Source organism: Alligator mississippiensis, chromosome 5 (genome assembly GCF_030867095.1).
Source record: "Alligator mississippiensis isolate rAllMis1 chromosome 5, rAllMis1, whole genome shotgun sequence".
NCBI lineage: Eukaryota > Metazoa > Chordata > Crocodylia > Alligatoridae > Alligator > Alligator mississippiensis.
This window is the reverse complement of record NC_081828.1, coordinates 45,298,628-45,324,245: the sequence shown is the minus strand read 5'-3', so window position 1 is coordinate 45,324,245 and position 25,618 is coordinate 45,298,628. Positions and strand designations below refer to the sequence as shown.

General features: G+C 46.7%; 1 protein-coding gene across 4 annotated transcripts; it reads left to right on the top strand.

Annotated features, from left to right (window-relative positions):
* Positions 1–1,420: 1,420 nt before the first annotated feature.
* LOC109280174 (flavin-containing monooxygenase 1) lies at positions 1,421–25,070 on the top strand. 4 transcript variants are annotated; one of them, XM_059728299.1, is made up of 10 exons: positions 1,421–1,528; positions 2,510–2,628; positions 4,705–4,842; positions 14,929–15,117; positions 16,087–16,249; positions 18,716–18,858; positions 20,183–20,382; positions 21,660–22,015; positions 23,301–23,373; positions 24,022–25,070. In XM_059728299.1, exons 3-10 carry the CDS (start codon positions 4,711–4,713, stop codon positions 24,362–24,364), a joined length of 1,599 nt encoding a protein of 532 aa, XP_059584282.1. In that variant the 5' UTR covers positions 1,421–1,528; positions 2,510–2,628; positions 4,705–4,710; the 3' UTR covers positions 24,365–25,070. The 4 variants fall into 4 exon arrangements, with proteins under 4 accessions (XP_059584282.1, XP_059584281.1, XP_059584283.1 ...); XM_059728298.1 differs by having other exon boundaries at positions 2,407–2,628; XM_059728300.1 differs by lacking the exon at positions 2,510–2,628 and having other exon boundaries at positions 1,423–1,528.
* Positions 25,071–25,618: the final 548 nt, after the last annotated feature.

The following is a 25,618-nucleotide window of genomic DNA, read 5'->3' as shown; positions in this document are numbered from 1 at the left end:
CTGCCAGGGAGCAAGCTGGGGGGGCCCACACCCCCCTGGCTTGGTGACTGGTGCCTCCTGGGTCTGGGGGGGGCACCCAGGGTCCCCCTGCAGCTGATTGCTGAGTCGGGGAGGCGCAGGAAGGGGCCCCCTAGAGTGCTCCCCAGCAGACCCAGAATTGGAACGGAAGTACTTCCAGTCCACTTCTGGGTTCACTGCCAAGCACGTGGAGGGCCCCCCCACATTCCTGTGGGATGCTTCATCCACCCCAGCATTGCAGCAATCACGAGCCGCACCTGCTACCTCAAGGTACATAGAAAAAACTTTTAAAGCTGTGTCTATGTCCGAATTGCTGATTCTTCAAATCAGCATTGAATCTTCAGATTCAGATTCGACCAAATCGAATCGGGGACAGTGATCTGAATCAACAAATCAAATCACTGTCCCTGATTTGGGCCAAATCCAAATCTGAATCAAATAGGCCCCGCTTCGCACACCCCTAGTCAGCAAGACTTTGGCCATGTTCTTTGAACTTGTACCAGTTCCCAAAACAGCTTTCAGGGTCATAGGAGGGAGATAATGTTTGCATGTCGTGGGACAACCACAGACCCTCTGTAAAGAGGGGGTACAATCTTGAGAGGAACATTGGAGGAGGGATCTCTGGGTGTGAGGAGGAATGGGGGAGGAGGAAGTTTCTTATAAAAAAAAAAAAATGTGCATGTGGGATTGTGAGTTGCCAAAGGATTTGCTCTTAAGGGTGAGAGGCAGGGAAGCAGGAGTGGGTGATGTGAGCTGGAGTTTTTTTCGGGTATCTTTTGGGGAATCTGCTGTTTTAGTTTGTCATTTATTATAAGCTGTTCTGAGTCTTTCTGGATAGAGTGAAATATGAATCTACATAACAACAGCAACAATAATAAGCCACCACAGCTAAGGAGGAGCAGTCCTGATATTTCTCTAATTTACTATAGGGGACAGGCAGGGGAATAGGCAGAGATGAAAGAGTCACTTTTGCCTCCATCTACTCCTTTCATGCATTTAGTATGCTGAGCAGACTGAGAGAATGGAAAACCACCATTTCCCTTGTTTTCTTTTTCACAGAACCTATAATTCTTCTTTGAGTTCCAAATACTGACTCAGCAAACAATGAACTTGCCCAACACCCATAAAGCTCCTCAGATAGGCCTGGAGCGCACATGTGCAAGTCACCATCCCTTAGTGTCAACACCCAGCATTGTGCAGCCCTCAGCGCTTGCTGTCTATCTTTTCTATTATTTTCATTCTATTCTTTCTTTTGCTCCCATGGCTTAAATATCACCAATCTGAGATGCATTGTAAGCTTTTTTGCTTGCCAATGAGATGTCTTTAATCAAAAACAGTTTTCCTTGTCAACTAAGCTCACTTATATAAGTGCCTAAGAAAAGCAAAAATTAAGAGTCTGTTTTCTCTTTAAGAGACCTATCCCCTCCCACACCCCTTATACTGGTCCAATCTTCCTGTAGCTGCCCAAAAACACTTGTAGAAGACTGGATTCTATACATGGGACTTAGAGGTAAGGTCAAGGAAGGAATTAAATAAACCTGTCTATTCAGTATCATGTACAAGGTAATTAAGCTAGTACCTCTTAATGATGTATTTAATTGGAAGTGTAGTGGGTGGTTGTTTGCAGATAATACACTTAATTAACTCCAGATGTGCCTGCCTTTGCAACTATGTGTTGATTTAATAAATCAATTGGAAACCTTTTTTTTTTGTCGTGTGTAACACGTTCTTAGATGCACGGGAAACCTAAGTGCACCTGAGACAATAGATGTTAGGACTTCTTTTAGGCTACCTTTGTTTCAATATACCTGTAATGTTATATTGCAGACACTTTTAGGGATTCTTTCATAGAAGCAAATGTGCAAATAGTGTTAGAAAAGTGCTGTACCAGTGAAAAAGAGCAGGTGAAACAGAATTTTTCTGAGTAACAGCAGGTTCTCTACTGGGAAGTAAGAAACTGAATGGTGAATGAGTTGACTTTACCTCACCCCAGCTCTTCCCAAAACATTAGAAATGGTAGAAATTTTCAAATGAGAAATGTAAGGCTTAGGTGGAAGAAACTGAAAACAGGAGGTGCAAAGGCAAAAATCAGCATTTTGACTATTAATAATAAGAAGCTCAGTATTTTGGAAGGAAAATGTTTTTCATTTTTTTAATGAAAAATCTTTCTGGCAAAAATATTTCCACTCTTTCTAACATAAACAATGGTGAGTTTGGTGCGTGTCTGCTTTTTGAAGGACTTCTAGGCTGTGAGATGTGATTGCTCTGTATGAGTGGTTGAGGTTGTACTGCCAGCTCATAATGAGGGTGTGGTGCTAAGCCTGCTGGGTTAGGTTTATTACTTAAGAAGTTGCAGACTGCTTCATGTGCTGTCATTCTGGAGTGAAGGCACAGGTGATAACTGCAATATCAGACTGGATTCTGAAGCAGCAGACAGGACTCCACAGGTGATAACAGCTTCTAGGGACACTGAGACAACTGAAAATTTCAGGGAACCTGGAAAGGAGCTGCAAGAGAAGAAATCCAGGTGGTCTCAGAGATCCATCCTTCCCTACAAGCAAGTGAAGACAGACAGACAATATAGACATCAGACACAAAACTGCTAGCAAGGCAAGTTGTACAAAGTGAGGGGATGAGACTTCATGGGACACTGACTGTTTTCTATGCTGAAAGGATTTTGTGTGGTTTGGACAGTCTCTAAAGTACATGCTCTGCTACTATTCTGGGTGTCAGACTGGCTAATTCAGTTGGGAGGGAGTTGAATAAGATACAAAAACTCAAGTTGTTCAGCAAGTAAATACAAAAATAGCATGCAACTGTGTAACTTGCACTCAAGATGTTCTGAGTGTCATGAATCAAGGTATGGAATCAGACATTTTTCAGTTGTTTATATACCATTGCTAGGAGGTGGGAAGCAAGGAATGAGAAATTCTCCTATATGAGGAAATAATCTGACATATCACTGAAACCTGGAGGGAGGATTCACATGATAGAACACACACAATCATGTGCTACAACCTAGTAAGGAAAGTCAACATCAGTTGAAAGGGATGGGTGTGGCATTGCCTGGTACCGCTACCAGTAGCATTACCTGTTTACAAGTCATTGACCAGAGATTGGAAGTACAGACTCGGGCATGTTTATGGATCAGTGCTATCACTGAGAACGTGCCAGATGGGACTCTGGTGAGCATCTGTTGTGGGCCACCAAATCAAACAGGACAAGCATCACTTTCATTGCCTATATGTATTGAGTAATATCCTGGGAGATTGCACTTTGGAAGGCAGGGGCAGATCCAGAGGAGTGCGCTGGTGCAGTTGCAGCCCCTTTGCTACCAAAAGCTTCAGTCTCAATCTCCTGGGGCGTTTGTACATGCCATGGGGGTTTACCTCGGTTTAATTCTCCCTAAATTAAAGCGGTAGGTCTTTAAAAACACCACTTCAATTTAGGGTGAAATAAACCCCCGTGATGTATACACAAGGGTCAGTCCCAATGGTGGCAGGGAGGGGAAGGCAAGCCACTGGCAGGCCAAGCAGTCCCTGAGCTGCGGGGGAGGGAGAGGGACTGGTGCTTCCCTCCGTGGCAGTGGTGGCACGCCCCAGGCAGCACCCACCCACAGGCACCTGGCCCAGGCAGTCCCAGAGCGTACCACAGCCACAGAGGGAAGCACCAAGCCCCTGCACAGCTCAAGCAGGCAGGCAGGCTCCAGGGGAGGGGAAAAAAAAAAAGATCAGTGAAGCTACACCAAAGTGGGAATAAAGTTCACATTTTTAACAGCGAGGGTGAAAAAACCCAACTTCCCCACCTTTTTGAGGTGGCTTCTCCATTGAAGTCTTTTAGAAAGGTTGTAGTTCATCCACAAGATATGGGACATAAAGGCTTTTGTGGGTGAAATGCAGTTTTTCTAATGACTCTACTACATGTAAAATACAGAAACAGTTCCTGGAGCCAGGACCAGAGCTCCTCCTTCAAAGCTGAGTGCCCTAACCACTAGACAACAGTCAAGCTTAATCTTGTTCCCTCTCCTTGTGACCCAGTAAATCCTGTGCTCTTTGCTGTACACCGGTGCACTGCTTCAAAGGGGGGATGAATGGAACCTACCTACAGCCTGTTAGAACATGGGGAGAGGAGCACCTGGCTTCTAGATCCCCATCAGGCTTTGCCAGAAAATAGGTGCTCTGCTGTTCAGACTGGGAGAATACCAGGCACATGTACAAGCAGAACATTAGGCACCTCTGGAAATTTGAAGTCAAATAGGAAAGGCAACATCTGAGTTTGGGACAAGGGTTTGGGATTGCAGTACTGGACAGAGGCATTTCTGCTTGCTTCAGTCAGCCATTTGCAAACTAGGGGCTCTTGCCCCATGTGGAACTACAGCAGTTATGAGTGGGGATTTGAACCACAAATAACCCATGTTTTCTCTATGCTCCATGGGAGACAATTCCAATAAGAAAGGAACTTGGTGTTAGAAAGGTGGCCTTGCTATCATGTTGCTCAGCTTACCACTACTGTTACCACTCTGCGTGCAGACATGCACGTTATAGGTGAGAGGGGAACTAATAATGCCTTTGACTATAGCATTTTCCACACTGTTTATAATATTAATTTCTGTGGAAGTGGGGCAGAGACTGATCTGTGATGGCTGTGTGCACTGAAACAATTCAAACCAATCCTCCCCTGATGCAGGAGACCATGGTAAAGAGAGTGGCAATTGTTGGAGCTGGCGTCACTGGACTGACCTCCATTAAGTGCTGTCTGGAGGAGGGGCTTGAGCCCACCTGCTTTGAGAAAAGTGATGACTTTGGGGGACTCTGGAGATTCACAGTAAGTGCGGTTCAATTGCTTGGGGCTGTAAATGGTTATAATGGCTTCTATCATGGGCTCTTGTCCAGCGTTAAGAAGGGCTTATTCCTCAGTAGAGACCCAGGACATGGAGTCCATCCAGTTCAGCTGCTTTTAGAAGTGTAATAAGAGAAGACATGGGCAGATCCAGGAATTTGAAAGTGGGGGGATAGATAGGTGATGCCTCCAGTGCCCCCTTCCCCACCCTGGCAGCAGGTGGGCAATGGCAGCAGCTACTGGAGACTTTTCTGGAGTCTCCAAAACAGATAGACTCCTACCCCTACTGCTCATCACCTCCTCCCCTCCAGTGCAGGTACCCCCTCCTCTTCCAGTCTCCATCAGGGATTTCCTCTGGGTGCAAGAAGAGGGAGCCAGCCTGCTGCCCCTGGCTACCCCAAGAGCAGGAGAGTCCCAGAGCTGCTTCTGCACCCCTCAGGCTGGGGCCATCAGTAAACAGCAGCCTGGGGTCCTGGACTTGGCTGGGGACAGCAGCAGTGGAGGGCAGGTCCACCCTTCCAGCACCTGCTCCCAGGCCACAGAACACACCCAGGAGCAGGCAGGGAACAGCAGCATCTGAAAGCCCATTGCTTCTCCTATCTCCAGCTGCCCTGGTGGACAGGGAAGCCCCAGGATCAATCACTTGAGCTCTGCTCTGACCAGAGGCTGCATAGAGACACTCCGTGGGCAGTGCCAGATTTAGGCACAAGCTAAGTAAGCTACAGCTTAGAGCCTCACATAATGAAGGGCCTCTAAATATGGAGAAAAAAAACCCAAACAGTAAAACTTCACAAATCCGGCATGCTTAGTGCCAAGCACATGCCGGAAATTTGAAAATTGCCAGTTTTTTTTAAACCAGCACTGCAGCCAGTCATGGAGCTGGGGATGGTAGGGGGATGTGGTGGGGGGTAGCGGCGGCTGGTCCCAGAGCATCAGCCACACACAGAGCAGCAGCACAGAGTGTTTAATGGAGACGGCAGCAGCCACGTGCAAGCTTCCCCCAACCCCAGCCCCCTCCCACCCTCCACCCCCACCTGGAAGTCTCTGTCTGCCGCAGCTTTCGGGCTGCTCCAGCACCACGTGGCTCCATCACCAGACAGTGGGAGCCCAGGGCTGTGCCGGGAGCCCAGGCCCAGGAACAGGTGTGTGGGTGTGTAAGAGAGAGAGACTATGGGTGTGGGTGTGAATGTGGGTGTATGAGAGAGAGACTGTGTGTGCTGATCTGTGTAATTTCTCTTGTGTTGCTGTAGATTAAAAGTTTTCATATATGCTGCTAATTAAGAAATCATAAAGTATTTTGACTTGAAAATATTTCATAATGCAAATAGGCTTATTGCAAGATATATTTTTTAGTTAGATTATTAATTTTTCATTGCACTTTCACCTATGTATATATGCAAATATAAAGCTTTAATATTTCTATTTTCACTGTCCTTTCTGTTAGAATAATACACTTTTTTTGCTAATGCTATGGGGCCCCTTAAACTTGACATAGCTTAGGGCCTCAGCATGTCATAATCCAGCCCTGTCCATAGGTCCCGGGGCCCTGCTCCCTCCCCCTTCACCAGGTTTCCTCCACTGGCCCAAGGGATCCAGCCACAGGGATCAGCTGCGCCGAGGGCTGGATAGGGCTGAGGATGCTGGTATCAGTGGGTGATCCACTCGTCTTCCAGGTGCTTCTACTCCCTGCCTGCCCCCTGAGCGTCCCTTGCAATCCAGGAGCAGATGCTGGAAAGACAGAATTGCACACTGATGTTACCACCCCCCTCCCTGTCAGGCCCTCCATGAAGCTGCTTCCTTCAGCTGGAGAGCTCAGGCCAGCAGTAGAAAGGTGACGGAGTAGGAGGAACAAGGACCCTACTCTGTGCAGACCCTGCCCACAGTCTGCAGCTGGAGAGGGACAGGAGCAGTCTTGGAGCTTTCCCCACCCCCAGTCAGCTAGGGACAGCAGCAGGTGGGTCCCATCCCACTTCCTCACCTACTCCTCATTTGGTCTTCCTGGATGTCTCACTCTAGCCCAGGGCTCCAGCCATGCCCCAGATACAAAAGCAGACCCAGGCATTTGGACCATAGGGAAATGAAGATGCAGGCAGGTGACCTTCCCTGTGGACGGGAGGGTGCAGTTGCCCCACTACACCCCCCTGGATATGCCCCTAACAGCAGAGGTAGACCTAACCAAGCACCTCTATTTCTTCCAGCACAGGAACCAATAGCAGTGAAACTGCAGCTTCATGGCCTTCAACATGGGCTGAACAAGTCCACCCAGGACATTTGCTTCTTGTGCAGGTGGCCAGCTTGCCCTGAAGTGTATGCCACTGTTGTTGCCCTGCTCTTGGTACACAGGCCCTAGCTAAATTGTGGATGATCAAACATACTGTAGTCACATCTGTGACTGTGGTTAGATGTATTGTTAGTTTATTGCATGTTTCCTTTAGGGGCATTTCCTTTAGGGACTTCCAGAAATGGTCTATCTTAGGCCATAAAATAAAAATTCTAATATGTTTATAATGTATTTATTCCCTTTAAATGTTATGTGAATCTTTTCCCAAAACTGTTGCAAGTAATTTAAATATGTCGTAAGTCCCTGAAATTCTGTCCTTTACTGTGGAATGACACTTGGGCTACAAACAGATGTTGCATGTGTCCCAGTAGAAATCTTTTTCTAGTGGAACAAAGTAGAATCCTTCAGATGCCTATCTTTAAGAAAGGGAAAAAGGAGGATCTGGGGAATTACAAACTGGTCAGCCTTACCTCAGTCCCTGGAAAAATCATGGATCAGGTCCTCAAGAAATCCATTTCTAAGCACTTGGAGGAGAAGGTGATCTGTAACCAGGAGCAAAAATCCCAGTGGGATGCATTTACACAATGCAGAGCCCAAACTCTCTTCTTTTCTTGATCTATAAGAGAATCTGGCCCAGAGCTCCATACACAGGTCCATCTCACCCATGGAAGCCCCCATCCTATTCATTAAAAAGGACAGGAGTCTCTGTCTATGCATTGATTATTGGGCACTGAACCAGATGCCCATTTGAAATCAGAACCCTCTTCCCCTCATCCTGAGCTGATCAAGCAGCTACAAAACAGCACTCCTCTTCAACCCTGCTGGGGATGAGTGGAAACCTCTTTTAGAACCCAGTATGAGCACTTCAAGTACCTAGTCATGCCCATTGGGCTCACAAATGCCCCAGCCACTTTCTAATACTTCATTAATGATGTGCTGCAAGACCTACTGGATCAGTCTGTAATTTCTTACTTTGATGATATACCAGTCTTCTCAGAGGACCCTAACCAACATTAAACATATGTCTGAATAGTGCTAGAAAGACTGCCTCAATGTGGCCTTTTTGTAAAATTAGAGAAATACACATCTGACCAAATGATGATTGAATTACTTGGCTTCATTTTATCCCCTGAAGACCTCAAAATGGACCCCCGGAAGATTCAGGATGTCTGTGAGCACCGCCTCCCCGCCCCCCCCCCCCATGTCAAAGAACTTCAAAGATTCCTAAAATTCACAAACTTCTACTGCAGATTCATCACCAACTTTCCCCAGGTAGTAAATCCTCTCAATATGCTGTTGTGGAAGAATATTCAGTTTTACTGGTCAAAGTAAGCCCAGCAAGCATTCAAACCCCCCTGAAACAGGCCTTCACCTCTGCTTATGTGCTTGCTCATTCAGATCCAGCCCTGCCATTTGTGGTAGAAATGGACACATCTAGCACCACCATAGATGCCATACTCTCCCAATGGCAGGGTCCCAAAGAGAACTTACATGCCTGTGCTTTCTTTTCCCCAAAACTTACCCCAGTGGAACAGAATTATGAGATGCTGGATTGCAAACTCCTGTTCATTCCACTGGCCTTTGGGGAGTGGCAGCATTATCTAGAAAGAGCACAGCACAAAATACAGGTCCTCCCCAACCACAAGGACTTAGAGTATTACTGTAAGGCAGAAGCTTTCGGTCAGCAGCAGCTGCACTGGACACTCTGTTTCTCCCATTTTGACTTCCAAATAATGTACCAACCTGAGTCCAGGAATGGAAAAGTAAATGCCCTATTCTAAAAGACGGAATATGATGCCAATCCTGTGTGGGCACCAGCAGAATCCAGCCCTGTTCTGAAGCTGCATAATGTCACTGGTGCCACATGACCAATAGATCTGCTAAGATTGCTTCAAGCTGCCACCCAAAAGGAAATTCCCCCCAAGGAGTAGACCACCCTCTCTTGACAGCCCCACCAGGTGCAGGAGAGGGTTAAATTCACATGGGGTAGGAACTATATGCACCCAGATCTGGCCAGACTGACAGTGCTTTGTGCAACTACAACTCGCTGTAAGGAGGCCACCCCAGAACAAACAAGACCTACCGATTAGTTTCCTGATACCTTTGGTGGTTACACCTGCATGAAACAGTCCAAGTCTTCGTCCACATCTGCAATGTTTGCACCCACGCTAAAAAACCCACACAGAAACCATGTGGGCTCTTCCTGTTCCCCCTCCACCCTGGTCCACTATTTCGCTAGACTTTATCATTGAAATGCTCAAATCCAGTGGATACTCCACAGTCCTGACGGTGACAGATCAGCTTACCAAAATGGCCCACTTTATCCCATGCAAACATCTGTCCTCAGCTAAAGATACTGCCCAGTTAAGGTTGGACCATGTGGTTCACCTTCATGGCCTCCCAGACCACATAACCTCTGATTGTTTTTTCTCCTCATTTTGCTGCAAAGCCCTGCATCTACTGGGGGTCCACATTCAGCTCTCGTCTGCATACCACCCACAAACAAATGGTCAAACTGAGAGAACAAATTGGATCCTAGAACAATAGCTCTGGTGTGACCTCAGTTTCCAGTAGAACAACTGGGCCCCCCTACTAGCACTTACAGAGTTACCCTATAACAACTTCACACATGCCTTGACTGGACAGACCCCATTCTTTGCCAATTATGGGTTCCATGCCTGGCTACATCCCACCCTACTTGCCACCTCTGATAACACTGTAGGTACAGACTGTATGCAACATGTGTAGGAGGTCCAAAAAGAACAAAAAAAACCTGGAAAAGGTGAAAGAAGCCTACAAACAACATGAAGACCAAAATCATGAACAAGGGCCTGCTTATTCAGTGGAACAAAAAGTATGGCTGTCAAGAGAACACCTCTGTACTCACTTACCCTTGCAGAACCTGGATCATTGGTCCCTTCCAATGATCAATGGTCCCTTTCATGTTGTCCGGCAAATTAATCCAGCCACCTTTGAATTGCAGCTCCCAATAACACTGAAAATCCATCTGGTATTTTGCGTGTCCCTGTTTAAGCCCTACAAGGAAAACTCGCTCCCCCACTGATCCCAACCTCCTCCATCCATGATAGCTCAGAGTCAAGAAGAATACTTAGGTCATTATATTCTAGACTCAGGAAGGTGAGGAAAACTATATTACCTTGTGGACTGGGAGAGTTATGGGTTAAAGGAATGCATGTGGGAACCCATGGAAAATATCCACACCCCCAATTAGTAAAAAATAAATCCACAAGAACCACCCAGGAAGGCACAGACCAGTGCCCCCTGGACGGGGCTGTTTAGGAGAGTGTTAGGGCTCCCTCCCTTCCCAAGGGGAAGGTTAGTAACCCACAGGTCACACACCAAGGTAAAACAGCAAGTGTAACTTTCTTTATTGCAAGAAAAACAACGTACACCAAGTCAATACTGTAAGCTTACAAACTGCTAGCGTGTCGGGCTGAAGGAAAGGCACTCCCCACCCTGTTCCAAGTTATTATCTGATAGGTCTCGGGAACCCCACCCTGCATCCAGGGTGGTGAGACTACCTCCTTTATCGGGTCCTCAGCCTTGTCCTCCCCGAAGCAGTTCCGCCTGGGGCCCAGTTCTTCTGACTGTTATACCCTCCTTCTCGTTAACTATCTCTTCCAGAATGGGGTTCACTTTTATAGCCTCACTGCCTTTCTGGGATTAGAGTCAAGCTATTATCTCATTTTGCAAAGCTGTTATTTTTTAAGCAAAAGCTGTTATTTTTAAGTTCCTTTTGGGTCAGGACTTTCCAGGGCTGTTGGTCAGGCAAGGACAATTCCCATTTTTTTGTCTTATTTTCGTTTTTGCATATCAGCAAACAGCAGCAGATGCATTAGGTCATTATCCCATAGCTTCTAGGTTCACCCCACTTCAGGGTGTCAGCTTGGCCTTCTCCCAGAAGCCTCTTTGGGACGGGCCTCACAAGGAGAAGAAATATCAGGCTGTGACTTTGAACTTGGTGTCCCAGTCTGCCGCCCCCTCTGCAGAGAACTGGGGTGGACACAGGTGGCCAGAACCCTCCAGCTGTGCCTACCCACAGCCCCACTCCCAGCCACCAGAGTAGCCAGCCAGGGTCAGTTGGCCCTTCACCCTTCCAATATAAAACCCTGACCTGGAAGAGGAAGTGTCTGGCAACAAGGTTCAATACAGTATTCAGGCTGTTGTACCCGTAGCTTGTGTTGCTACTGGCTTCTCACAGACCCCATGTTTGGATACCTGATCCAGTTCTGGTTTGATTTCGTGGATACCTGACCCAGCTTGCCTCCTGACCCCATGCTCTGACTCACCCTCTGGACCTCTGACTTGGTTCCCCAAATCAATCTTCTATCTTCCCGGTGTCCTGGCTTCCCTCCACTCTGACTTGGCATGCTTCCCTTGGACTTTGGCTGCTTCTCCTGACCCTGAGGTAACCCCCAGACTTGGCCACCTATGACCCAGCATGACATAAACACAGACATAACTTGTCCCAGGACAAATGCAACATCTGTGCCTAGCCTTAGCAGTCAGACTTCCTTACTGGCAACCAGTTAATGCCCGAAGGCCTCTTTTGTCAGGCAATTATTACTAGACTTATTTAACAGGCAAAAAAGCAATGTTCATCTGGTCAAAACTATGGGATCATATCAAAGGCAAATATGAAAAAAACAAAAAACGAGTGAGTCTGTTTTCCTTCATTCTGTTAATGGGTGTCTGGATGGAAAAACAAGTGCTTTGACAGACAGGGAGTTCAGAAAACTACAGAAACTGGCACAGAGATTTTGGATGAATCCACTCTCTTTAAGGTCTGTGGAAAAAATACATGGAAGGGGTGAAGGACAGGAGTCTGAGCCATACTCCCTGCTGTGCCTTCTAGTCTTAGGGATTTATTTAGGTTAGAATACATTCAGCCAATTTTGCAAAAGGTAAGAAATCTGGTTTACAGGACATTTCAGAACAGTGGGGAAAGAGGTTAAAATTTGGTTTCTGTAGGACTGTAACTGCAACAAAAACATTCTAACAAGAAATGCTGAGAATTTCATTTGGAAAATACTAATGTGTGCATTTCTGAAACAAAACATGCTCCCCCGGTGGTCCAGCAGCTCAGTATTCATTTTTGCTGCAATCCTGGGGTCTATGGTGCCAGTTATGTGCAAGGCTTATAGCCTAAGTTTTCTTCAGGCTCCATCCACCCCCGAGCAGAAAGCTAAGAAACCCTGTACTAGGTTGCTACTATACAGCCACAGACTTAGGAAATACTTGTTCCTTGTCCTTTGGGCAGTCTGCCTGCAATCCAGGCACAAGCCCCTGGAGGTCTGTGCCAGTTGATCAAACTAAAGACACTTTTGACAAACTCTTCTGATTCTTGAGGAATTGGCATTTTCTGGCAAAATTGGTTTAATCCAAAAATATCCAACCAGCTCTAATTCTCAGATCTTCCCAAGGGATTTGGAATCAATGCTCAGGTTTATACTACTTTGTCTTGGTGCCTGCTGGGGATCCAGTGGTAGGGTTTCTCATAAGATGATAGGGAAAAGCATTCCTCCAGCCACAGAGGGACAAGCATTTGCCTCTGGAGTTATAAAGTGCCACCAGGGCCCGAAGCGGAGCACGGCCAGGAGTGGCAACTGTACTGAAAGGTACCAAGTGATCTCCCATCAGCCTTAGAGCCCTAGTGGGTATGGAAAGAGAAATGGGGTCCAGCACTTCTCACTGGAGAAGTGCAGGACCTCATTTAGGGAATGTGCACTTAGGGAATATTGGCACTGCTGTTCTGTCTGCCTCCTGTGCAGGTGTGCAGTGGGGTAAAAATAAACCCCCTACTCTCTTGCTCACTGTAACAAAGAGCCCTCCCTGTTACTTTAAGATAAAGGCAGCCCAGCCAGGCTAGGGCGGAGTATAGCTGCCAGGACAACAGGCTACTGGGCTATTAGCAGGCACCTGCAGGCAGTCAGCTGACTGGATATAGGTAGGGCCCTGGGAGCTTATAAGGCCAAGGCTGCCACAGGGGAAGGAGCCCTGCCCAGGGGTGCTGGGCTGATCATTTGCTGCCTACAGGACCAGGGAGGCTCAGGGAACTTGACAGGTGCCCTGGCTAGGAGGCAGGCTGTGCTAGGGGTAAAGGTTTGCCCTCTTAAAGGGACAGAGGGCTGCTACTTTGTTACTATTTTGTTATAGCCCAGGGGCTTATGTTATATTGTTGTTTGAACTGGAGGTTTGGGATAAGGCTGTAAGGGGAGTTTTGGAGGCCTCATTAGTGACAGCAAGGGGCCTAAGCACAGGCAGATACTGACGGGGTCCAGTGGGACCAAGGCCTAGTGAATCCTGTGGGCAGCCTTCCTATATATTACAAATAACACCAAGGCATGGCAGTAGAGACAGGAAAGCACCCTAGGGGTAGAGCAGGGCACAGTCATGGAGCCACGGGGGGGACGTCATGGCCACCCCTGGAACCCCAACGTGTTACACTTGCCCATGTTATTTTGGTAGAGATCATCCATGATGTTGCACAAAAAAGAACTTCCACACAACACTGGAGCATGTAAAGAGAGGTATGAGGAAATCATTCCATATTACACTGCGCTGAGAAGGGCTCAGATCAAGTATTGTGTCCAGTTGGGGCAGCACACTTCAACAAAGATGTGAACCAACTGAAGATGGTCCAGAGCAAACATCAGAAATAATTATGGGTCTAATTGAGACCTTTTTTAGAGCATAGCTGTCCAGCTGGAAGCTTGTGGGCCCCATGCAGCCTGCAAGGGGTTATTTTGCAGCCCCGGGTTCTTACATGGTCATTACTTGCTTCCACTATTGCTCTGGCTAATGCAAATGCAGCAGCAGTTGGAAACTCTGGGCTGCATCTCCCTTTGACTTCTCCTTCCTGGCCCTCCCAAGAGGGCAGGGCAGAACAGCATGCAGTCCCTAGTTCTTGGGAAGCCCATGGCATGGGGTGCCAATGCAGCATGATACAATAGAGGGACCTGAGACCAGGGACCTGAAGGTGGGCCTGGGGCAACTGTTCCTGTGCACCTCCATGCACAGTGCATCAGTGGGGAGAAAGCACCTGTGTGTCCAGTGCCCTGAACCCAGTGCAGTGAAGGTGGAAGGAAGTGGCCATGTGCCCAGTGTAGCAGCTGAAGGGGACAGATTGCCTGTTGTCTGGTGTGGCCTGGAACCTATGGCCCCCACAGCATGCAGCCCCTTCTGGGGCAACCTCCAAGGTGTGTCGCTCCAGCCACTAAGAAGTTGGACAGCCCTGGTCAAGAAAGAAGGAAACCAAGTGGAGGTACAGTAACAGTCTCCAAATATGTAAACAGCTAGAGTGGAGGCAAAGATTACAGTCTGTTCTCCATGTTGTCTGGGAATAAGACAAGAAGTAATGGGCTTCGATTGCAACAATGCAAATGTGTCTTAAACAGTAGGAAAAAGTTTCTAACTACAAAGAGAATTCAGGACTGGAAGAAGTTTATACCCAGGAGTATTGGGGAAGGTCCATCATTTGGGGGTTTTAATAGCACGCTAGAAAAAAAGTAGTTGCTCCTGCCTCAGTGCAAGGGTAGGGCTAGATGACTTCTTGAGGTCCCTTCCATTCCCATTCTCTATGATTCTGTTTATTCTGTCATATGACTGGATGAAGAGATCCATCCAGTCCTGTTTGGATTGAAGCTCTTTAGGTAAAATGCTAATCCTGAATCACATCCTGTGTCTCCTGATGAACAGAAACTAAATGCTGTGTTTTACTGCATGTGTTGTGAGTGGGATTCACTTTCCCTGTGCTCTTGTGTTGATAGGAACACATTGAAGATGGAAAGCCAAGCGTGTACAAATCTATGGTCAGCAACACCTGCAAAGAGATGTCAGCTTTCTCAGATTTCCCGTATCCTGAAGATTTTCCAAACTATATGGCCAATGCCAAGTTCTTTGAATATCTAAAGCTGTATGCAAAGCATTTTGACCTTGTGAAGCACATCCAGTTCAAGGTAAGCTACAGAATGTATTTGTTCCATTAAAACAAGAGGATAAGAGCCTGCTAATGCTTCCAGTTGAAAGAATTATACCTTTAGACAGGCAATCAAGGCTCATGCTCATAGTAGCCAAGAGCTTGGGTCTATTAACCCTTGGTGGCCCAACTGGAATCAGTTATGTATATAGTAGCAGGTAGATGGTTAATGGGCCTGAGCCTGAGGTCTTTTGTAATGCAGAGTAAAAAATCAAAGTTTGTCATTTGGTTCCCAAGAATATTCTCTCCTGGGAAGTCTAAGGGAGACTGGTTCTAGATGCAGAGCCACTAACCTCCATTACACTTGTATTCTATAGTCTGGGATGCTTCTCCATTACAGTAAACCCCAGTTTACTTGAGTTGGAGAGTCCAAGAACAAGACCAGCACTGGCATCCTGCTAGTCCTCAGACCACCCATCACCACTAGGTTCTTAGCACAGCCTATGGAGATGCTATGTAGCTTGGTAATAAAATCCCTGATATTCATTATCAAAAGTAACTTGAGGATGCCTAGACCCTCTTGTTTTCTCCATGAACTGTCAGTCTATCGTCTCAACTGCATGCTCAAACACATACAGGACTGGGTTGTGGATTGAGAAAAGGTGCATATGAAACCCCTTCCACAAGTAACAACACTTGCATTTTGGTTATGCAATGGTACCATTTGTGGGCCAGGGGGCAGATCTTCAAAAGGGTTTTGGCACCTACAAATGCAGGAAGGTTCCTAGTATGATTTCTTTAAGCACCTGGACACCTAACTCCAACTGAAACCTACTTCTGAAAAAAAAACACCATTAAAATTCTGACCCCCAGGGTTTTAGGTACTGAACAAGCAGAACACATAGAAGTTTCATGCCCCTTAGGCTTGTTCTCAACATGCTGGGAAGGAGGTATGTCCTCTTGTCTTGACCTGGTTAGTTTACTTCTATCTATCTGTTTAATTTTTCAGACCACAGTCATCAGCATAAAGAAACGCTCAGATTTCTCTACCACTGGCCAATGGGATGTTGTCACGGAGTCCAACGGGAAGCAGGGGTCATCTGTGTTTGATGCTGTTATGGTTTGCATTGGATACCTTTCAGAGTCTTTCCTCCCACTGGAATCTTTCCCTGGTACCACATGTTTTGTATTTACTATTAAGTTCTTCCATGTGTTTGGTATGAAGGTTAATACATTTCCTGTACACTAAATATGTGGGTTTGCCCATTGCCATCAACTGACCTACATTATTAAGGGAAAGCCTTATTCTTCTAGGTACCTCTTAAATACATTGTTAATTCACTGAGTAGTGTGCAAGGTGCAATATGATTGCACTGGGCAAACTACTCAGAGAATTGGTCTTGGATAACGCGTTACCCGTTATAATATGGCATGGCCTCGGGCTCCAGAGTAAGAAATGGGCTGGATTTCCCTGCTGTAAAATTAATTTAATTTGACAGGATTGTATCTGCTTACAGCAGTGGTAAATTTGGCCCTTACTTGTACGTAAGGAAATTTGTCCTCTTAAGTTATCACTGCCTTTAATTCTATCAGTTGCATTTGACAGAAATGCATGTCTTGGGGAAGAGAGGTTCACAAATTTTCTTAGTCCTCCCTGACATCTTCTCATGGAGTTGGAAACCTTCTAATCTTTTGGCAGTGCCTGGAGGAGCTGGCTGTGAATTTGGGCTACCACCAGAAACTTGAAAAAAAACTTTTTGGTTGCATTATTTCAGTTTTGTAAATCATAGCCCTTGGTTCACATGTGGAGATAGGGAACATTTCAAATAATGTTCCACAGGAACTGGGACAAAGCCCCTTCACCAAAACATTATGACCCAGGCATTAGAATATCTTCTTCTCCAATTCTGTATAGTTACCATACTAGTTGCCCACTAGGCCTGTGCGAAGCAGCTAGTATTTGCTTCAGATTCGGATTTGGCCGATTTGGGGGACAGTGATTTGATTCAGTGATTCAAATCACTGTCCCAAATCGATTCGGCCAAATCTGATTCAGAGATTCGGCTGCTGTTGAATCTCCAAATCACCCAGGCCAGGCCCATCTCCCACCTGCTCTCCCAGTTCGGCAATGGCTGCCCCACCTGCCCCAGCTCCTGACACTTGGGGAAAAAAAGCCTCAACTCACCGGGTGCTGCCAGGTGGGGGGCGATCCCCACTGCCCCATGCTGTGTGGGGGGCTGTACATGAGCCCCCAACCCCTGCCTGTTACCCCATGGCTCTGCTGCCCGCCACAGCTCTGGCCCTTTAAGAAAAGAAAAACAAGGAAACCCCCAAACTCACTGTTCCTGCCAGCGGGGGGGCAATCCCTGCTGCCACCCATTGCCACAACACCACATGGGGGGCTCTTCCATGAGCTCCCCAAAGCCCCAAGGCCACTGCAGGAGCCGGTGAATCCTGGGGGATTTTTCTTTTTTTTTTTTTCTTAAAAGGCCAGAGCTGGGGCAGGCAGGGCAGCCATGGGGGGCTGGGGGAGTGGGAGGGGGGGTTGGGGAGCTCGTGACAGAGCCCCCCACACAGTGTGGGGCAGTGGGGGACAGCAGGGATCACCCCCCAACCCAGCAGCACCCGGTGAGTGGGGGCTTTTTTTTTAAAGCACAGGGAGCTGGGGCAGGCAGGGCAGCCATGGGGGAGCTGGGACAGCGGGTGGGGGGTGGGGGGGCTAGGGGAGCAGGCAGGGGATGGGGCCTGGCAGGGAGCCCCCATGGTCCAGCGCCCCTCCTCCCCCGCTCCCTACTTAGCAGCTCTGAGTCTGGCTGCAGCTCCCTGCTGCAGCAGATAGGGACTGCCCAAATCATCGAAGCTCTCTGAATCATTCCCAAGGATTCAGAGAGCTTCAAATTGATTTGGACCTTTTAATTGGTCCCCTGATTCAATTCAGATTCAGAGATTCAGCCACTGAATCGGGCCGCATCTCCTCCAAATCAAATCAGCACCTGAAGCTTCGCCCAGCCCTATTGCCCTTATGAAAATACTTATGCAGTAGTCCAGAGTGACTACCCAGAAAATTACAGTGCTTCAGGGTCTCTAATACAGATGACTTACCCACATACATGCATATACAAACACATACATACACAGTCTTATGAACCACTTGCATACATTCAGAGCCAGTTCCTGCTTCCTCTCCTCACCACCTATGCTGGAGTTGGGGAGCGAGCAAGAAGTGATTGATACCTCTCTCCCTGCTCCATGGTCCTACAGCTTCCATGTTTTCTGTGATGGGAAAAGTGGAAAGTGGTTATTCTGGTTCTTTTCTTCTCCCTAGCTTTGTTGCTGCTGATCTCAGTAGGATAGCAACAGAGAAACCTACACCTACATTTCTTCAGAGGGGCAGAGGTTGTTACCATGATCATTTATTATCTCATAACTAGACAGATATATAATAGGCATAAGGCAAATGTCTAGTGCTGCACTTCTGTTGTTTTTATTATTTTTTACCTCTTGGTCAGGAAAACAATGTCATTAACATCAGTGGACTCTAAGATATGTCCCATTGGACTCTGATTTCTTGCTATTCAATACCTTTTAAAAATGCTTTAGATCCATTCAACAAGTGATCTTCTCCCTTTCTTCTCCAGGAATTAAGAAGTTTAAAGGCTCATATTTTCACAGCCGATTTTACAAGCATCCAGATGTATTTCAGGGGAAGAGAGTGCTAGTGGTTGGCATGGGGAATTCTGGAGTCGATATTGCAGTTGAGGCCAGCCATGTGGCTGAAAAGGTAGTCTGTTCAACTGCTTTTCAATTGGAGGGGAGGGGCAATGAAGTATTGTTGGATGTATCTACAGCCAGCAATGGCACCAGGACCCAGCTTCCAGGGGTTTGGGTGCACCCTGCCCATATATTCTCTACCAACCTAAAGACATGCTTCCAGTGGAGACATACACCAGTGAGGCTCCTTCAGGTACAATGGCAATAAAGGCCACAAGAGCAGGCAGAGAGGGACAAGCTGAGAGCCACAAGCCTTATGGCAGGAGTGAACAGAGGGTGGCAGGGTGTACTCAAGCCCCTCAGTACTAGGACTCCCTGCCACCTCCGTGTAATTAAGCCCTGAGAGGCCACAGTGGCACACAGGAAATTATCAAGAGAATCTAGTTTGATACATTTCAAAGTCTTAGGAAAATATCTAAGTACTCACAATGCTTTGCTAGAAACCCATGAGGTGATGGCAAATGCTATCAGCCCCTAGGGCTGCTACTACTTTACAAGGACCCAAGTATGCCATTCCACTGCTGTGGCAATGCGTATGGGGTGCACGTGCACCCCCTGAGAGCTCCAGTGCACCCCCTGATTGGCTGTGCTAACCACTTAGGTGATGGGCGGGGGGGGCAGGTGGGAGCACCGGTGCCCCCCCCTGCAAGCGCCAGCCAATCACTGCAGCTGCTCCCAGAAGCGGCTGCAGCCCCTCCCAGAAGCGGCTGCATCGATCGGCCGCCACAAGACTCCTTCCAGGCAGTGAGATCTGCCACAGGGGGGCCCCACCACTCCCAGGCAGTGAGACTGGTCACGGGGGGGGGCACGTGCCCCTCCTGACTAAGGTGGCACCAGTCACCCCAGTCCAGTTTGTGGTCTGAGGTAATGACTGGTGGGACAAGCAGGTGAAGATGGCTTTTTCTCTGTCCCTCTGCACTTTTCCCTCACACTTCTTAGAGATGCTAAAAACATTTGTTAATGTTACAAAGTCAGGGAGACAACCTTTTTCTGGAATCAGTTTTATGAAGGAAATTTAGCTGCTAGAGCAGTGGTTCTCAAATTTTTAGATTCAAGACACCCCTCATTAGATTCCAGACACCACCTCTGTAACTCTTGTGACTTGAACAGCACACATTATCAAAAACTAATTTATTTCTTACAATGCTTATCTCCTTCCAGAGGGACCAGGGAATGGGGGTGCAGAAGCGGGCAGGCAGGGAGAGCCTAAGCCTCTCCTTATCTGCATATCTCCTCATACTTGGAGCCTAAGCCTGCCCTTATTTGCTTATCTCCTCTTGTCTTTTGCAAAGTCTCTCACTGTCCCAAAATGTTGGTGCTCCCTTCTCTTCTAGGTGATGATCAGCACTGACCGAGGCGCATGGGCCCTGAGTCGAGTTTTTGACAATGGTTATCCCTGGGACATGGTGTTCATAACACGTTTCATGAACCTGGTCAGAAATTCTTTGCCAGGGCCCATCCTGGGGTGGATGATTGCAAACAAGATGAGTCAGTGGTTTGACCATGAAAACTACAGCCTGATTCCGCAGGACAGGTACTTCAGGAATTTCTATTCAGTGTAATGTTAAATTGGTTTCTGCATTGGAGAATGGAAAGGAAGTGCACTCTGGACTGAGGTAAATAAGATCTTGCCCCCTAACCAGTGCAAATCCACTCACTGGATGTTATTCAAAAGGTCCTTATAGCCCAGCTGAAGAAGCTAATCTCCTCACCTGCATCATGAAGATGAGAAGCATTTCTAAATAGCGTGTTGCAAAGAGCTAGGTATGCCTGCTATGTTTTCACTCCTGCAGCAACTTAAGGTGCAGCTGGGAGATTAAAGTGGGATGTTTTTATGAAAAGTGAATGTAAAATTAATTTGGTGGCTCAGAGAGCACACAAGACAGGTGACTGTGATGTCTGTGTGAACCAAACAGGCTACAGGAGTGGGTTCCTTTAAGTCAAGGGTATTGGACTCACGCAGCACAACAGGCTGGAGGAGGAGCATGGAGCTAGTCTGCAGGCCAGATCAGGTCCACAGACTGGCTCCATGTGCAGGATCCTGGACACTCTGTATGTTTTTTTGCAGTATGTGCAGCTGGTTTCAGCCCTGCTCGCTGCATGTAGTATACAGGGCCATCTGGGGTATGAGCTACATGTAGCACCTGCACTAGCCTGGCTGTGTACATTGGAACCAGCATAGGGACCCGGTCTTCAGGCATGATCTGAACCAGTCCTGGATCCATCACAGAGGGCCAATCTGGTGCAGGTGCTACATGCAGTGTGCACCAGCTCCAGCCCAGTGTAGCACAAGGTGCCACAGGACTGACCCAGGGTGTATGCCGCATACAATGCCCAAGCCAGACCAGCCCTGAGCACTGGATCCAAGCTGGGCAGCCTCTTTATGGGCCCAATCCAGACCAGCCTCAGAGTCAGCATGTCAGTGCAAGGGCTATATGCAGGACATGCCCCAGACTGAACCCACTCTGTGTCCACCTCACAAATGTGCTATACATGCCACATGCTGTGTGCAGGGCCAGAACCAGCACATGCTGCATGCAGCAGAGAGCACAGCAGGTCAGATGATACAACTCCATGAGATGTACTTTTGACACTTCTGCTTGAATTAGATTGGAATCCTCTGGAGTCTCGTTTGAAATGGGATGAGACATGGGGCACTGCTTTCACCATCCCAAGTCACATGACATTGGTCATCACTGTAACCTGCAGATGAGCAGTCATGCTCTAACTCTCTGTTGAAGCATGTAGTGGTAGCAGATGTTCCCTTGGGTTCTCTGGGGCACCTTGACTCTCCTATTTGTCTCCCTACAGAAGAGTGATGCGGGAGCCTGTGTTGAATGATGACTTGCCAAGCCGTATCATCACAGGGAAAATCACAATAAGACCAAAAGTAAAGGAGTTCAAGGAAAACTCAGTTGTGTTTCAGAACAGCTCTGAAGAGGAGCCCATTGACATCATTGTCTTTGCCACAGGATACACATTCTCTTTCCCTTTCCTGGAGGAATCTGTCCTGAAAGTGGAAAACAAACAAGCATCTCTGTACAAATATATATTTAACCCTCATCTTGAGAAGCCCACACTTGCTATTGTTGGCCTGATCAAGCCTTTTGGTGCAGTGATGCCTGTTGTGGAGATGCAAGCACGTTGGATTACACGGGTCTTTAAGGGTAGGTATAGCAGGAAGGTTGGTTAGATGCGTGCTTTTTATGTACTGGAAAAAGGAAAAGAAACAAAGTGTGTTTCAGACACGTGGTAGAGAGAGATGACCTCACAGTCATACAGATTCCACAGGGCTCTCTTTGTGGAGAAGAATTATGCCTATTGATTGACTTTCTAAATCAGGTTGTGCCACACTTGATTTCTCCACTGTACTCTTTAGAAATCAATGGAATCCTTTGCATAAAACAAGCAAAATACCCCAGAGTGAGATGCAATAATTTTCTTGAAGATGCTCAAATATATTGTCTCAAGAGAATTCAGGACCATTGTTTTTTCCACTTGGAAAGTCCTACTGTAGTTCATCAGTGGAGTAAGAATAGGGTTCAAAGGCTTTTAAAAAAAGGTAGGAAGCCACGGTAAGAGTGCTGGCCCTACTTCATTCTGAAAGTAAGAGTGACAGCATTTATGATGTACATCAGAGGGTCTTGTTACGCAATAATTTTAGATGACTCCTGGAGCTCTTAACCCCTGGAATGTCCACACATTAATTAGGACTGCTCTAATTAAAGTGCTGCTGCACTACCTTCGGAGCACATGTAAAAACGCCCAGGAAGACTGAAGGCAAAGTCTGCTCTCAAGGCCGGCTTAAATACAGTTGCCTGGCTATTGACACACATTACCTATTTGACTCTAAAGGGGGCTCACTGACTCAGTAACTTCCTGCCTCCCAAAAGTGCCTGTTTGCTAGAGCAAACATTTTTCTTGACCTAATTAAGACCAGGAGCATAAGTGCATCCTTTCAGACATGGAGATTTGCTAATCCAGTATGCAGTCTCTCTGTTTCAAGATGTTACATCATGTTAGAGTTTTTGCTTTTAAAACATAAATTCACCATTGTCTGGTCGTAGCCTCGTTTCTATGCCTCAGAGCATGTAGGCAGGTGGCAAGGCTGATGAGTCAAAAAAGCCCTGTCAAATGCTAATTCTAAGAGATTACCTCTACTAAATGTGAATAACTGAGAATCATTTAAGTTAATCACTGTCCCACTAAAACAACATTAGCTATAGTATAAATATATATCAAAATTACATTTATATCAAATACTAAGATACATACAAGCATAAGTACAATAAGGTTACATACAGTTTGATATTGCCTTTATATAGGACTACACATGCCACATCAGTTAAATAAACTCAAGAAATCATGCAGGACACCCCACAAACCCCCCGCACACATGAAGGTCTTAGTGAAGGCAAACCCTTAAAGGGGAAACCCTTTTCTATTTCCTAGGCCTCTGTCAGTTGCCTCCAGTGACCACCATGGTGAAAGAGGTCACCAAGAAGAAGCAGAAAAAAATTCACTGGTAAGCCAACTTTGCATAATGCAAAGGGCCTTGACTCCCATCTGGGCTAGGGACAGAAATTATACATAAACTGATATAGGTGATCAGAGACGAGTTCAAATTTGTAACACAACAGAAGTTCAATACACATAAACTGCTTTCAAAAATGGTCAAAAACAGTTTAAGATAAACCTGGATGGAGGTAGTATCAGACTTAACTGAGTTAGATTAAATCGGTTTATTGAACTTCTGTCCCAGATCCCCTCCCAATTCAAATTAACTCACAGTCCCTCAGCATCCCAGGATACTTTGCACCTAGCCTTGGCTCAAGCTGCCTGCTTCAGTCAAGTAGACAGCCATGCTCTAGCACCCCTGAGCTCCTGGCCTGGGCCACTTCAGGCATGTGGCTGCATTTCTGAACTAAAAAGTGAATGTCTATTCATTTGCTTATCAGTTCAATCTATGCAGGTTAGACTAACCCAAGGAGATTGAATCAATTCAGCCTCAGGCTTTTTGACTAGAAGTATGGGAAGCAGCAGAAATCAGATACCAGTGCTGCAGCTATTCCCTATATCTATAATGGAGACAGCTTTGGGCTGCCCTAAAGCCCAATGTGGATTTAATTAGCTGGCAGTAACATCCCTCTTCTTTCTTTTCTGACTCATTAAGGTTTGGTTTCTCCTTCGACGAGGTTTTGAAAACAGATTGCCTTGTCTATGTTGATGAACTTGCCTCCTTCATTGGCTCAAAACCCAATTTACTGGCCCTGTTCTTTAAGGAACCAAAACTGGCCCTGGAAATCTTCTTTGGTCCATGCACCAACTATCAGTATCGCCTGACTGGACCAGGGAAATGGGCTGAAGCCAGGAATGCCATCCTGACCCAGTGGGACCGAACACTGAAGCCAATAAGAACACGAGTTGTAGAAGATTCTTCAAATTTTTTCCCATATTTGCTTAAAATATTTGGGCTTTTTGCACTCTTTGCTGCACTGTTTCTTGGCTTCCAGTAGTCCAGAGGTAATGTACAATCCTGTAGCCATTCCTTGCCATATTATTCTTTTTTGACTATGCAGCATCTCCATTTAGGGTGGCAGGGAACACACACTTCTCAAAAATGTCCCTCTCAGGAAAGTCCTTTAGAGTAGAAAGGCTTCTAAAGGTAAGGATTATACATCCAAGTTTAATCAGTGCCATTGAAACATTTCTTTTACAGCTGAGCTACATATTAAGACCCTTTTTCCATGTGAAAGATGTGCAGATTTCACTAGTGGTGTGATATTAAACCATTTTAGTTAAACTGGTATGAATGATAGGCATACAACTACCATTTTTTAGGAACGGTGTCTTTCAAATCTCCTGTGCTTTCATAGTCTCCTGTGTAGGAGGGGCAAGGAGGAGCAATGCATTGCTGGAGGGGGTATTGCAGGTAGAGGATGCATTGCAATTCTAACGGTTGCCCAGAGTGCACTCAGTTTTCTGTGGAGTGAGTGAGCATCAGAGGTAAACAGCAGATGCCCAGGGAAGGGTCCTTACTTAACTTTTCTTGTTGCCTGGCTAGTTTACCAGGAGACCCATACATATGGAAATAGCTTCTGCTCTTGCCTGTAGTGATCTTACTCTTTCTAGAGGTCATGATTCCTAAAGATGCAATTATCTCATTTCTATTACTTCATTAAGTGTCATTTGAAAGTAATAAATGTGTCAGCTTTTCCTTTAGGTTTGTTTTGACTTGACAGCCTTTTCCTTTATGATATTGTCTCTTTTTGGAAAATCAATAGTCCAAGAATTGGAATGCTGCCCTTGAATTTGGGAAACCCGGGCTCCATTCTCTGTTCTTATGAAAATTGCCTTTCTGACAGGGGTGGGCAAAATCCAGCCTGTGGGCCTTATCCAACCCGCCAATTGATTCTATCCAGGCCATGGATAAGTTTTGGGTAGACCTGTATCATGTCTGTTAGCATGTTAATAAGTGTTGTTATTTTGATTAATTGTGGAAACAACATGAAAGATGGAGAACTGCTGCTGCATGTGGCCCTGCTGGCTGCTATGCCTGCCCTTGATCGCTGGAGGGCAGCAGGGCCCAACATTTCACCCCTTCCCTTGCCCACAGCAGGGCAGCAGCACTCCAGGCACCATCTTCACCAGCCATGTGCAGCAGCAGGAGAGTAGCAGCATGTGCCCAGGGGCCTTTTGTGTATGTACAGGGCCGGCAAAGTAAATGGGAAATGTTCCACAGGGAAATAAGCTGCAGTCCTGCTGCACGT

Coding starts and splice junctions, on each gene's coding strand:
- LOC109280174 (XM_059728297.1), top strand. CDS start 4,699: ATGCAGGAGACCATGGTAAAGAGAGTGGCAATTGTTGGAGCTGGCGTC. Junction 4,843..14,928: donor GGGGACTCTGGAGATTCACA/GTAAGTGCGGTT, acceptor TTGTGTTGATAG/GAACACATTGAAGATGGAAA. Junction 18,859..20,182: donor CCAGCCATGTGGCTGAAAAG/GTAGTCTGTTCA, acceptor CTTCTCTTCTAG/GTGATGATCAGCACTGACCG.